Source organism: Nuphar pumila, chromosome 3, assembly GCF_984573655.1.
Source record: "Nuphar pumila chromosome 3, dmNupPumi1.hap1.1, whole genome shotgun sequence".
Classification (NCBI taxonomy): domain Eukaryota; kingdom Viridiplantae; phylum Streptophyta; class Magnoliopsida; order Nymphaeales; family Nymphaeaceae; genus Nuphar; species Nuphar pumila.
In genome coordinates this window covers 147,394,144-147,408,500 of record NC_143251.1, presented here as the reverse complement: position 1 = coordinate 147,408,500, position 14,357 = coordinate 147,394,144, and the positions used below count along the sequence as shown (strand labels likewise).

Below are 14,357 nucleotides of genomic sequence, written 5' to 3'. Positions count from 1 at the left end.
AATTAATAAAACCCCTTTCACGTTATATCGGGTTCCCTATATTATTATTATTATTATTATTATTATTATTATTATTATCATTTACTAGCGTGACGTTCATTTTTTTATGATTAACACAATAATTGATTCCTAAATAATAATAATAATAATAAGGAAGGAGGGAGGGACAGACTGGCCAATGAATCGCATTGCACAGACTCCCACCTCAAACATATTATACCGAAATCTTTTTTTTTAAGAAAAAGGTGCATGCAGAACTTGTATATGTGAAATGGTAATTAGTAATTAACTTATTATGGTGTTTAATTAACGATACTAAAAGTTTTTATAACCTCGCAAATATAATTGAAAAGAGAGCTAGAAGGCGCATCTAAAAGAACAATTAATTTTTAAAGCTCCCACATTCCTTCTCTTTCTTTGTTCTTATCTCATTTTTATGTTTTTTTTTCATAAATTAAGGTTTTCCTTTGATTTTCATTTATTTGTTTTTTTTATTAATTAGGGTTTTTTATTTTAGTTTTCATTGAGTAGGCATATAGGGATTTTTGTAGTTAATTTCATTAAGGTTTTTTTATTTGATTTTCTTTGATTAAAGCTTTGAATCAAAAAGTTTAAATTAAGGCTTTTTATAGTTAATTTGATTAGGGTTTTCTTTGATTTGATTACGGTTTTTGTTTTTATTTCTACGATTAAAGCTTTCACTCGAATTTTTAATTAAGGCTTTTTATAGTTAATTTGATTAGGGCTTTTCTTGTATTTAATTAGGGTTGGATTTTTTTTTCTTTGATTAAGGTTTGAATTATGAATTTTTTATTTAAATTTATTTTTTTATTGTTTATAATCTTATTTATTTATTTATTTATTATTTTCTTGCATTTTAAGGTTTTATGATTTAATAGGGTTTGATAATTTGATTTTTATAGTTAATTTGATTTTATAGGATTTGATATTTTATGCTAAACTTTCATAATTAGATGTAAGATGACAATGATTAAATTATTTCTATATCAAAAAATATCAATTCTTATTTTTTCTCAAAATACTCAAATTTTAAACATTTTTTAGTTTTTAGATCCAATCCAAGAATTTAGATTTTAAATAATATTTTTATGTTATGGTATTTGGATCTAATTCAAGATTCATATTTGAAAAAAAATCCATGATTTTAGACATATGTTCATAATTGGATTCATATCCGATACCAATTATAATATCGTGATATAAAAAAATTATTACATATTTATTTTATATAGATACATGGGAGTGCATGTGGGTTAGGGCTAATTTCTTTAGAGATCACCTTGGGTGGTTCTAACCGAGTATGGTGACTCAGGATTAGGCAAGAGAATGCCTAGGTGCCAGAGAACGAGTTTGGGTTATGCTCTTTGCTATGGCATGTAATCATCAACTGGTCTTCGGACTAGGGATCGAAAGCCTTTGTTCTTTTAGTGGTGAGGTTATTTTGGAGGCGCGCCCATGGGGTCGCGATACACTTCATGACACGTGAGGCTAAGGCATCTGTGCGCTGTTTGGAGGTGTTAGTTGATATGAGGCGGCTATGCACATAAGTGACATGGATCAGGTATAATACACATTTAGAGATGTGTTTGATAAGCTTTCGCTAGGCAATTATGCACAGGGTGGTGCGCAGGGCCAATAAAATGATTCAACACATGGAAAAGTGTTGATGTATGGTCTTTAGTTGTTAGGCTAGCTAGACTGGGCAGTCTGCAGCGTCGCGGGTTTGCAAAAAATTCTATGCCTATAACAAATTAACATCAAAGCAAAAAAAAATCACGAAGACCTTATTGTTCAGTAAATGCGACATTGAAGAGAGCTGTAAATTTCTACCAATCGTACGTCAGGCTCACAGGAAGAGTTTGACATTTGCCTTATGCATGCATAGAATGCACATTAGATTCAACTGGATGAATTTGCACATTTGAGTATGAGAGACTCAATTGAACTTCTATGCTCTCTCCCAAGATTACGGGTTAGTGGAGTGCTTATCTTCAGTAGAATGCTCGTTGTTTTAGTCCCTTGAGTTTTAGAGTTCCTCTGTTGATTGTGTGTGCAAAAAAAGTTGTTGTTCGTGGCTCATCGATTTGGTTTGTGTGAGAATGTGTTTGCTGGCTCTGAATGAGAGTTGCAACGTATTGGTTCTGGATGCGAGTTAGAGTGTTGGGCCATTAGTTACTCCTTATGTGAACGAGTGACCACGAAGACGCTTTGAAAGATCTCTATGGGGTGATACTTAAGTAGGCGTTCTTTACTTGAGGACTAGTTTGGACCATTAGAAAATCATAAGTTGGTGTTTTAAGGGAGTTGATATCTCTGCGGCACACATTGGTGGTCGCTCTTTTTTATGAGGACCATGAAGGGCTTGAAATTGCCCTTGTTGGGGTCAGAAGGTGCCCCAACTATGAATGTGAATATGACAAGTTTGTTGTGCGGGCAAGAATGACCCGATTGTGTATAAAACTATACTGGGGTCCCTCGAACGAAGAATGCTCGATGTTGATGGAACAAAAGATTGTTGTCTAAGTGATTTGAGGCGCGTTGATGAATGAGACCTGGCATTCTTAAGGTTGCGGCGATGGTGAATGAAAACCAAAACAAGTTGAGTAGGGTGAAGAAAAGAAGATAAAATATAAGTGCAAAGAGAAACTGATATATTAGTAAATGTTATGTTCTTATTTGCATCGACATTCTCGATAACAATAATGGTCTGGTTGTGGTAGAATTTTTTGGACCGAACCTTCGAAATGGGGCATGTGTAGTGCGGAGCTCTATTGAGTGAAAAATGCATCGAGTGTAGGAACGTGCGGTATGTGTTGGCTTGACCGGTGACATGCGGTGGTAGCATGATATACGATAGAAAACAATATCGTTGTTGGTGTGACAGTGTGTGGCGGCACAGACATGGAACATTGTTTGGTTAAGTAGTGTCATTAGATAAGAGGATGTTGCCTTTGGGGATTTGGTTAAGGACCTTTCGACTTGGATAACACAATGGTGCATGTGAGTTAGGGTTAATTCCTTCAGGGATCACATTAAGTGGTTTCAATTGAGTATGATGACTTGGGGGCTAGGTGAGAGAATGCATAGGCACCGTCGAGTCTCAATGGTGATCTTCACTATGATATACAATCATCAATTGATCTTTGGACTGGAGGTCGAAAAACCTTGTCCCTTTAGTAGTAAGGTTATGCTTGAGGCGTCTATGGGGTTCACGATATGCTCTATAACACACGAGACTAAGTAAAGTGCACTTTTTGGAAGTGCTAATCAATATAGAATAATTATGTATGTAACTTACATAGGCCACATATAATACACATTTGAAGATGCGCTTGATCAATTTTTGCTAGGCAGTTGTGCACGGGGTGGTGCATAAAAAAATAAAAAGGATAAAAAAGCCACTGATTTTGCTTGAAAAAGGGCAAAACTTAGGGTTTTGGTTCAAGAGGAAAGAGATGGTTGTCAGATTGTCAAAACCTAGGAAGGTATAGAGCTAGAACAAGCAGAGGGAGATAGGACTGGATTCTGATCGTCTGATTGGCTCAGACACCCAATCAAACGATTTTTCGTCAAGAAGAGCTAGTTAGTCATTTTCGATCGGGTCCTTAGAGTCATTAGAGAAGGCAGAGGGACCCTATCAACATCTCATGAGAGAGTCATTTAAGTTTTAGGGGTCGCCTGACATATGAGAGAGAGAGAGAGACGAACTAAGAATATCAACGGACATTAAAATCGGCAAAACACACGGACCCGGTGGTCTCGGTGATTGAGGGGGAGAACTCTTGGTTCTTGTAAGAGAGAAAAAAAGGAAAAAGTTTAATTAATATCCGTACGAGTCATGATTTTTTTTTTTGAAATGTGAGAACCAGTCATTCACCTTTGGATAAAATCTGATCCGACGGTGACAATCAGTTCACGTATTATAGGGACTCATATATATAGATATCGCATATTCTTCATTCATAATTCTACAAACATCTTTATTTGGATCAAAGCGTAGCGTGTACAAACAAAATTCAATTTGTAATGTAGGGAGCGTATTTGATTTGAGTTTTTTTTTTATCATGGCATCATGAGTTGTGACAGGAGGTTGGCGGGATCGCTGATCAGCCATTTGAATGGATTTGGACGGGGGTAACGAAGCCTCCGTCTTAACATTGAAACCAGAATGAGGCGTCGACGGATGGCGTTAGATGGGTGGTGTGTCTGGCGTCGTAATGAAGCGAGAGTGCCGGGTAGCTTGCTCGAGGCTTCCAAAGAACTGTCCACACGTTGCCGATGCCCGAGGCTTTCAACAGGCCGATGAGGAATTGGACGTCGCGGATTCACTCGCTCGGTCCGGTCGTGGTTCACATTCCTAAATAGTCCTTTTACGAGATTGGGAAGGTTTTTAGGAGGAGGAGAACGTGACCGGGCTAACGTGCTCGCCTGATGTCCGTGGGCTAAAAATAAAAAATATATTAGTAATTAGATTGTTGGAAGGGTAAGCTGCTGCTGTCAGGGCAGGAAGTGGTGGTTTTTTAAGTTTTTATGAAAGCCATAAATAGGTAGCACGCGTGGGCCTGCCTCCCTATCCCCCGTTTTTCTGATGCCCTGTTTCTCTCTGGCCCTTGTGCTCGGCTTCTGACAAATAATAAATATTAGCAATAGTAATAACTAATAAGGTTGAAGAAGGGGTAGGGGGTTAAAAGAAGGACCCACGAAGAGGCCCAAGCAAACAAAACCCAACCTATGCAAAAACCATCGCTCCCGTTTCCGTTCACCTCGGCGGAAGGCCGTTACGGCCTCGGAAGTCGGAACCTCAGCCCTCCCGATACTAATACATCCAGTCATCGACTACGACCGCCTAACCTGAGCTCGCATCATCTCATCTCTTCCGATTTTGGTATATGCTGCTGCATACATAGATAACAGAGTGGGAAAGAGAGACACACACAGAGGGATATTCATATTCCTGGAGGTGCAATGAATCAGTACATGTACACAAGGCACTAGGGAATCGAAAAGCAAAGGAATGAGGAGCCTCTAACTAAACCTTCATCGTCGTCGCACTCACACCCCCTTGATATAAAGACAAACAGACGTACAGAGAGTGGCAAAATGTGGAGGCAGGCTTTCCCGCTCCGAGGTCTGTCTACCATCATCACGCGGTCGATCTCTGCCGCATCCGCCAGAGCCTCTGCACCTCCATCTTCGGCGGCAAACCATCGATTCCTTAGATTGGCCTTCTTCTCAGGCGGCGTATCCTCTCCTCCTCCTTCTTCCTCCTCTTCGGTCGATGGGTCTGCTCCTCCTCCCATATCCTACGAAGAGGCGAAGAAGCTCCTGAGGTTGGTCAACGTCGAGGCCCTGAAGAAGCGATTGGAGATGGAAGGTGAGGAGACGATTGACTACTCCCAGTTGTTAAAGGAGTGCGAGAGTTTAGGTGTCGCCAGATCCACAGGGGAAGCAGCTGCTTTCGCCAAGGTCTTAGATGAGGCGGGTGTCGTCCTCCTCTTCAGAGATAAAGTCTATCTCCACCCTGACAAGGTCACTCTTTCCTCTCTCCCTCCCTCTTTCTCTCTCTCTCTCTCTTTCATTTTTGAAGCGACCGATTTGGTTCCCGACCCACTCTTTTGTGCGTTGATTCTGCTGTCTTTTTTTTTTCTTTTCCGATATGTGGATTCAAATTTCTTTGCAATTGGAACCTAGCCATCACCCTCTGCCTTGTTAAAACCGTGCTTGGATTTTCTTCTGTCATGCCTTTTTCTCTCCAGTGCTAATACTGGACGAGCGGATCCTTTCTCTTTTCCTCTTTTTTTCTTTCTTTCTTTTGTGGATCGGTGCATAGTAGCAATGACAGGTTCGTTTGTTTATATTTGAAATAAACCCACCTTTCGTTCCAGTAGCCTCAACAACTCCCCTTTCTCAGAATTTATTATTGCCTTATTTCCTTGTTTCCTTATTCGTGTTCTGTTCATGTATTGGCACTTGGATATCTTTGTCTTTGTTGTCCGCGATTTTCCAATTGAAAATACTTGCCTAGCGTTTGGACGTGTTAACGAGAAAGAAATGCTGCAAGAGAGTTGGGGACACTCGATATATTGATGCCACCGTGGCATGATCATTCCGGCTATATACAATCCTACTTCTTCAGCCGATGTTTCATGGCAGTAATTATACGTTTGTCTCACATTATGCATCACTGCGACATGCCTCCTTTTTTTTTTCCACCCTTTGCCTTTGGCAATTCTACAAGTAAGCTGCTGCTCTGTTTTAAGCACTCTGGCATGCTAATGAGATCCAATTTATTATTTGGACCAAAAGGAAGCAACACAGCCATTTCTGTATGGCACATCAGATGTGATCTATAATATTAGGAAACATCAAGTGGATGTTGGGTTAAACCACCACGTTGGTGGTGGTTACCCACAATGTGGGTAACGCTTCCCCACATGAGGTGTTCCTTCCGTTAAACCTGAAAAACAGAGGGAACGGTTACTCAACCGTTCCCATTTCGTGGCTTATAAAAGGGTCTCATAAGCAACCCTTTAAATAAGCAAAATACCGAAATTTGAGAGGGGAAGAGGTCGACTCACCGTCTGCATAAGGAGGCCTGCGCTTGTGGTGGCTGCAGACAGGCTGAGTTGAAGATTCTTTTTCTCCGGCGACCTCCAACCTCCGTAAATGGCAGCATCAGGTACGCTGTCTTTTTCCTGTGTTTCTTCTGTTTCTGTTTTTTTGTTTTTGCAGGGTCACTGCAACAGTGACGCCGTCTGAGGTATGCCGCCTCGCCGGAAAACCCTCGCCGGACTCCACATTGGGTTATGGGCCCACACCCCGTTTCCTGCTGCGCGGGGTGTGCTCCGGTTTTGACCAGAAACGCAGGTCACCGTGGGGTGACCCTGCTGCTGGTCACCGGCGACTGTCGCCGTTGGGCGACAGTATAATAATAATAAAAAAAAAGTTCTTACCTCTGTTCATGGGGGTTTTTCCTGTCGGCGAGGATCCCGCCGGCATCTTCATCTTCATCCGCCATCAGGAGGCTGCGGGAGCCGTCGCCGGCGACTATTGAGTCGCCGGATTTCAGAAAAACTTCTGCGGCAACCATTTTGGCCGGCGGATGGTTGTTTTCGCCGGAGTTGGAGCTCCATCTGATGGCGGCGTTGGTCGCCGGCGGATGACGGTGTTGGTCGCCGGCGAATGGCGGCGTTGGTCGCCGGTAGGCGCCGGCGCTGGTTGCCGGCAAGCGGCGGCAACACCCTGCAAATTTTGAAAAAGGGGCGAAATGGGGTTCTGTAAACCCTAACTCGACCCTTAATTTTTGTTTTTTCGGGTCGGGTTCATTTTTTGAACCAGACCCGACCACCTGAAATCGATCCATAAAGTGATTCGGATCGGATCAGGGATTCGGGTGGGGACCCGCTCGGGTCCGACCCGGATAAGGAAAACCCCGGGTCAGACCTGGATCCAGCGGTAACCGGGTCCGACCCGGATCCGGTTAGTACCGGGTCTGACCCGGATCCGGTTAGTACCGGGTCTGACCCGGATCCGGTTAGTACCGGGTCCGACCCGAATCCGGTTGTAATCGGGTCCGACCCGGATAAGGACTGTATCGGGTCCGACCCGGATCCGGATAACCCCGGGTCTGAATTGGATCCAGTTAGCAGTCGGGTCTGACCCGGATCCAGAAGGGTCCAGGCACTATTTGGCCTGAACCGGATCAGGGACTGACTCAGTCCCCTTCCGGGACTGGTTCAGAGCCGTTTTTGGCCGGTTCCTTCCAGTTTCTCACCGGTTCCGAGATGCTAAGACCCTGTTTTCTTAAATATAAGAAAATATAGGGGTTTTGGCATACGGTTATAGGGTTTTAATGAACTTTTGTTCATATTTGACCCGGTTCATAAGGTTCAGAACCGGTTCAGACCCTTGGATGACCGGTTCGGGGTTGTTTCAGACCGGTTCAGAGTGCTTTAAGACCGGTTCGTGATACATATGACTGGTTTATTCAGTTTAAGAACCATTTCAAGGGTCATATGTCTAGTCCATTCGGTTTACGGAGTATTTTAAAATATAATTTTGCATATTAGCATTAAGGATAGTTAAATGAATCAGTGTTTTCATGTCACCAAAGTGACTGAATACACATGAGTCATGAATGAATTTTATACTATCATACAGTTCCTAAGCCGATATGCACATTGTACTTATATTCATGAAACGATAGACGACCCAAAGGTAGTTTTATCGTGTTTGGAATTTAAGTAGGGTAGAATAAGGTAAATGTGTCGAGATACATAACACATGTGTATCCAAAGATACCTTGTGTTGATGGTCTATCTTCACAAGAACCTTAGTTTTACCGAATATGGTTGGTAGGCGAAGTGGTTTCGCGTGTCAGAACTCTTACCAAAGTAGGACTCCGATGACCCCCTTCACTCGCCGGGAAAGAAGCATATCAAGGGCCTTTATTATTTTGCTTTTTCCACTAAAGTTTTAGTCTCGTATGAATGTTTCCTGATACATGTCTTTTGTCATGCAGTTTCTAGTTATGTGATTTTAGATGGCTCTAGCTCCATACCTTTTCTAGATGGATCTAATTTTAGTGATTGGAAAGAAACTGTTTTATTTGCATTAGGGTATATGGATTTAGATCTGGCCCTAAGGATAGATGAACCCGCTGCCCTCACTGATCAGAGTACTGCTGATCAAAAGATTGCTTTTGAGAAGTGGGAGCGCTCAAATAGACTTAGCTTGTTGCTTTTGCAATCTAAAGTAGCTAAGAACATTCGGAGTGCTATCCCACAATGCAGAACAGTGAGAGAATTCATGAATGCCATTGAGACACAGTTTGTGAGTTCAAACAAGGCCAGAGCCAGTACCCTGATGTCAAAATTGATATCTATGAAATATACTGGAGGGGGAAACATTCGCCAACACATTTTGGAGATGAGAAACATAGCGTCTCAGCTGAATGACATGAAGCTCACTATCTCTGATTCTTTCCTAGTGCATTTAGTTCTAACGTCCTTACCCTTGGAATACGGACCTTTCAAAATCTCGTACAACACACATAATGATGAATGAACATTTAATGAACTTATGTCCAAGTGTGTTGAAGAAGAATAGAGGATGAAAGGTGAGAAGGTGCAAAGTGCACATATGGCTTCTCATACGTCCAAGGTAGGACCAAGGAAGAATGCATTTAAGAGAAATGCTAGGAAGAAGCCAACTGGGGATAAGTCATCCCAAGACAAGCAATCCAACTCTGCTCCCATAAAGTGCTTCTTTTGCAAGAAGAAGGGACACATAAAGGCAGATTGCATAAAGTACAAGAAGTGGTTGGAAAAGAGAGGTAATTTGTCATTTGTTTCTCATGAATGTAATTTATTACAAATTCCTGAAAATAGCTGGTGGATTGATTCTGGTGCTACTGTTCATATTTCCAACTGTCTACAGCTGTTCCTGAGCAGAAGGGAACCAACAATGCATGAGAAAAGCATCTATTCGGGAAACAAGATGCGTTCACATGTGAAGGGTGTTGGAACCTGCAGGATTACTCTGGATACAGGCGTAGTTTTAGATCTTCATGATGTCTTTTATATTCCATCGTATAGTAGAAACTTAATTTCAATTTCAATGTTGGATAAATTTGGATATTGTTTTAAGTTTGAAAATTCCAAATTGTTCATATTCAGAAATTCAATTGAAATTGGTTCTGCATCAGTTTATGATGGTTTATATAGATTGAATGTGAAGATCCAAACTCAGGAGTCTTTGACTTCTGAATACGCATTAGTTGGAAATAAACGTAGCATGATGAATGATAAATCTTACATGCTTTGGCATCGAAGGTTGGGTCATATCTCTGAAAAGAGAATAAAGAGACTGGTAAATGAAGGGATCTTGCAATCTCTAGATTTTACTGACAATGACCCATGTGTTGATTGCATAAAGGCTAAGCATACAAACACATATAAAGAGGGTGCCAAACGCAGTAGTGAGATATTAGAAATAGTCCATACGGATGTATGTGGACCGTTTTTCCCATGTTACACAGGCGAAAAATATTTCGTCACCTTTATTGATGACTATTCTCGGTATATGTATCTCTACTTGATTTTTGAAAAATCTGATGTTTTTCAGATGTTTAAGGAATTTAAGATAGAAGTAGAGAAACAAACCGATAAGGTTATTAAAATAGTCAGGTCTGATAGAGGTGACGAATATTATGGTAGGTTTACTGAGATGGGGCAAAGGGAAGGACCATTAGCGCGATTTCTTAAAGAGGAGGGCATTGTGCCTCAATATACCATGCCTGGTAGTGCCTATCAGAATGGTGTAGCTGAAAGGAGAAATCGTACGCTTAAAGAAATGGTCAGGGCTATGTCGAATTATTCAACACTTCCCATAAAGTTGTGGGGTGAAGCCTTAAGGACATCTGTGCATATTTTGAATAAGGTTCCTACGAAATCTGTGCCTAAAACTCCTTACGAGTTGTGGACAGGTAGGAAACCATCACTGTCTTATATGCACATATGGGGATGTCCTGCAGAGGCTAAACTATATAACCCCCACATTAAAGCCTTTGATCCAAGAACAACCAGTGGATATTTCATTGGTTATCCAGAAAGATCAAAAGGGTACAGGTTTTATTGCCCATCTCACTCACCACAGATTGTTGAAACGGATAAGGCTAAATTCCTAGAAGATGGTTCAGTAGGATTAAGTGCACTTCAAAGCATTGGTTTTGAGGAAATACAGGATCCAGTTTCATCACCTGTTAAGGAAAACATCGAAAGATACCACATTGTTATTCCTAATGATGGTGTGATTGATCATTCGATTGTTAATGCACAAATCCAAAGTGAACCTATTGTGGACAATGCGGAAGAGCACGAACATGATGATCAGGTTCAATCTGAGCCTGAGGAACGACCTGTTTGGAGATCCACAAGGATTAGGAGATCTGCAATACATCTTGATTATGTGGTGTACCTTCAGGAGCCTGGTGATTTCATAGATATGGATGATGACCCGTTGAATTTTATGGAAGCTGTTGAGAGCAAACAATCTTCGCACTGGATTGAAGCCATGAAAGAAGAGTTAGACTCTATGGCTAAAAATCAAGTGTGGGATCTTGTCACGTTACATAAAGGAGTAAAGCCCGTAGGGTGTAAATGGGTTTTTAAGACCAAGAAGGACTCCAAAGGTAACATAGAGAGACATAAAGCAAGATTGGTTGCTAAAGGATTCACCCAGATGGAGGGCATTGACTATAATGAGACATTTTCTCCTGTCTCAACTAAGGAGTCAATGAGGATTATTCTGGCCCTCGTAGCTCATTATGAGTTAGAGCTACATCAGATGGATGTGAAAACAGCGTTCCTCAACGGGGATCTGAATGAAGAGGTATACATGAAACAACCTCTTGGTTTCTCTGAAAATGATCGTTTGGTTTGTAAGCTTAACAAATCAATATATGGACTTAAACAGGCCTCCCGACAATGGTATATTAAATTTTCCCAAGTCATTGTGACTTTCGGGTTTACAGAAAACATTATTGATCAATGTATATACCTTAAGAAAAGTGGGAGTAAGTTCATTATATTGATGTTGTATGTGGATGACATCTTACTTGCAACCAACGATATTAAGTTACTTTCAGAGACAAAACAGTTTCTTGCATCACATTTTGATATGAAAGATATGGGTGCGGCTGCTTATGTTCTTGGCATTGAGATTCGTCGAGACCGAGCAAAAGGGTTTTTAGGCCTCTCCCAAAGATCCTATATAGAAAAGGTGTTAAAGAGATATGGGATGGAGAATTGTTCTCCTACTTCTACACCCATATCAAAAGGTGACAAGCTGAGCCTAAAGGATTGTCCACAGAACGATATTGACAAAGCACAGATGAGTGCTTATCCATATGCATCAGTTGTTGGCAGCTTGCAGTACGCGCAGACATGTTCTCGACCAGATATTTCTTTTGCAGTAGGGGTACTTGGCAGATTTCAGTCTAATCCAGGTTTACCCCATTGGAAGGCTGCCAAGAAAGTCTTGCGGTATTTGCAAGGGACAAAAGACTATATGTTAACGTATCATAAAGTTGATCACCTCGAGGTCATTGGCTACTCAGATGCGGATTTAGGAGGATGCCTTGATAGTAGAAAGTCTACTACTGGGTACGTCTTCTTACTTGCTGGGGGAGCGATCTCTTGGAGGAGTGGAAAGCAGACGACCACTGCTGCCCACACCATGGAGGCAGAATTCATTGCATTGTACGAGACTACTTCGCAGGCTATATGGTTAAAGAACTTCATATCACAGTTAATGGTGGTCGATTCCATTGGGAAGCCACTGAAGGTCTACTGTGATAATGAAGCTGCAGTGTCCTTTTCGAACAACAACAAAAGTACTACGTCATGCAAGCATATGGAATTGAAGTATTTTGTTGTTAAAGAAAGGACGGAGAATCATTTAGTGCATATTGTCAATATTGGTACCAAAGAGATGATCGCTGATCCTCTTACTAAAGGGCTAGCACCGGGATTATATTCCGAACATGTAATGAGGATGAGATTGTTAAACTCTTTTTGACATATGCATATAAATAAAGTGATCACTTTCAGTTTTTTGATTCTCATTTTGGTTGTTGTTAATCTCATAAGGATTAGAGATTCAACTAAGGACCTTAAGAATAGAATATAAAGGCCATTCTATTCATCAAGTTATTCCCATAAGGTTTTCAGGTTAAAAGGTTTATCGTCGGAACAAGTGGGAGAATGTTGGGTTAAACCACCACGTTGGTGGTGGTTACCCACGATGTGGGTAACGCTTCCTCACATGAGGTGTTCCTTCCGTTAAACCTGAAAAACAGAGGGAACGGTTACTCAACCGTTCCCATTTCGTGGCTTATAAAAGGGTCTCATAAGCAACCCTTTAAATAAGCAAAATACCGAAATTTGAGAGGGGAAGAGGTCGACTCACCGTCTGCATAAGGAGGCCTGCGCTTGTGGTGGCTGCAGACAGGTTGAGTTGAAGATTCTTTTTCTCCGGCGACCTCCAACCTCCGTAAATGGCAGCATCAGGTACGCTGTCTTTTTCCTGTGTTTCTTCTGTTTCTGTTTTTTTGTTTTTGCAGGGTCACTGTAACAGTGATGCCGTCTGAGGTATGCCGCCTCGCCGGAAAACCCTCGCCGGACTCCACAGTGGATGCTCTAAAGCTTTTCTTAGTCTCTCTAAGCCTCTCTCTCTCTCTCTCTCTTATTTATTTTGGATTGCATTAAAATTTTCCAACTAGACCATCGATGTCTTCTTGTAAAAACAACTGAATTGAAAGCTTCATCTATTAAAACGCCTGCTTCTTTTCCTTTCCAGGTTGTTGAACTTGTGAGCAGGGCCATGCCTCTGGCTTTGGCACCGGAAAATGACCCTAGGAGGGAAGAGTTGCAGAAGCTACATAAAATGAAGGAAGAAATCGACACTTTGGCACATAGACAAGTGAGGCGAATACTATGGTCTGGTTTGGGCTTCTTTGTTGTCCAGGTTGGCCTCTTCTTTCGTTTGACATTCTGGGAGTTCTCTTGGGATGTCATGGAGCCAATTGCATTCTTCGCAACAACATCTGGACTGCTCATAGGTTATGCTTACTTCCTCTTCACATCAAGAGATCCTACATACCAAGATCTGATGAAGAGGCTTTTTCTTTCACGACAGAAGAAGATCATCAAGAAACACAACTTTAATGTTGATCGGTTTAATGAATTGCAGAGGAAACTCAAGTCTCCCCTTGAGGGCATAAGAGAGGTAGAGTCAATTATAAGAGGTTGACAATCCATGGCGTTTTCCCTTTCAGCTGTCATGGTTGTAGCTTTCCACTGAGTTGCAGACGTATGTGCGTTTCCAGAATGTAATATTTCCATCTGATGTATTACTTTAGCCTAGCAATTCTGGTTGGATGGGTATATACTATGACTATTTAACTTAACAGCTTTAATGATCACCGTGTATTCATCATCTCTTCCTGTATGCACATAGCCATCGAACATTGCTGTTTTCTGATCCTTCTATTTAACCTAACATCTTCAATGATCACCAGCTTTCTATTTACTGTCTCTTACTGTGAGTATAGCCATTGAATAATGTAACATGAGCAGCACACTTGTTGCCGCATTTTATATGTTATGATATGGAAAGAAAAGGCTACTATTTGTTTGTTTCTTTATGTTTTCTGTTCGTGGAGAGATCTGAATACATTTATCCACCTTTATCAATGGGATGGGAGCTTTCTTTTCTTTCTCTTTCCTTGTTTATGGTGCTATTCTTGGTTTTGTCACTTCGGTAGGTCCTCTATT

At 41.3% G+C, this 14,357-nt stretch overlaps 1 protein-coding gene across 1 annotated transcript; it reads left to right on the top strand.

Moving 5' to 3' along the window:
* Positions 1-4,946: 4,946 nt before the first annotated feature.
* Positions 4,947-13,990, top strand: LOC149844340 (calcium uniporter protein 1, mitochondrial-like). The gene is made up of 2 exons (XM_090002152.1): positions 4,947-5,550; positions 13,381-13,990. The coding sequence occupies exons 1-2, from the start codon at positions 5,122-5,124 to the stop codon at positions 13,831-13,833; spliced, it is 882 nt and encodes a 293-aa protein (XP_089858278.1). The 5' UTR covers positions 4,947-5,121; the 3' UTR covers positions 13,834-13,990.
* The last annotated feature ends 367 nt before the right edge of the window (positions 13,991-14,357 follow it).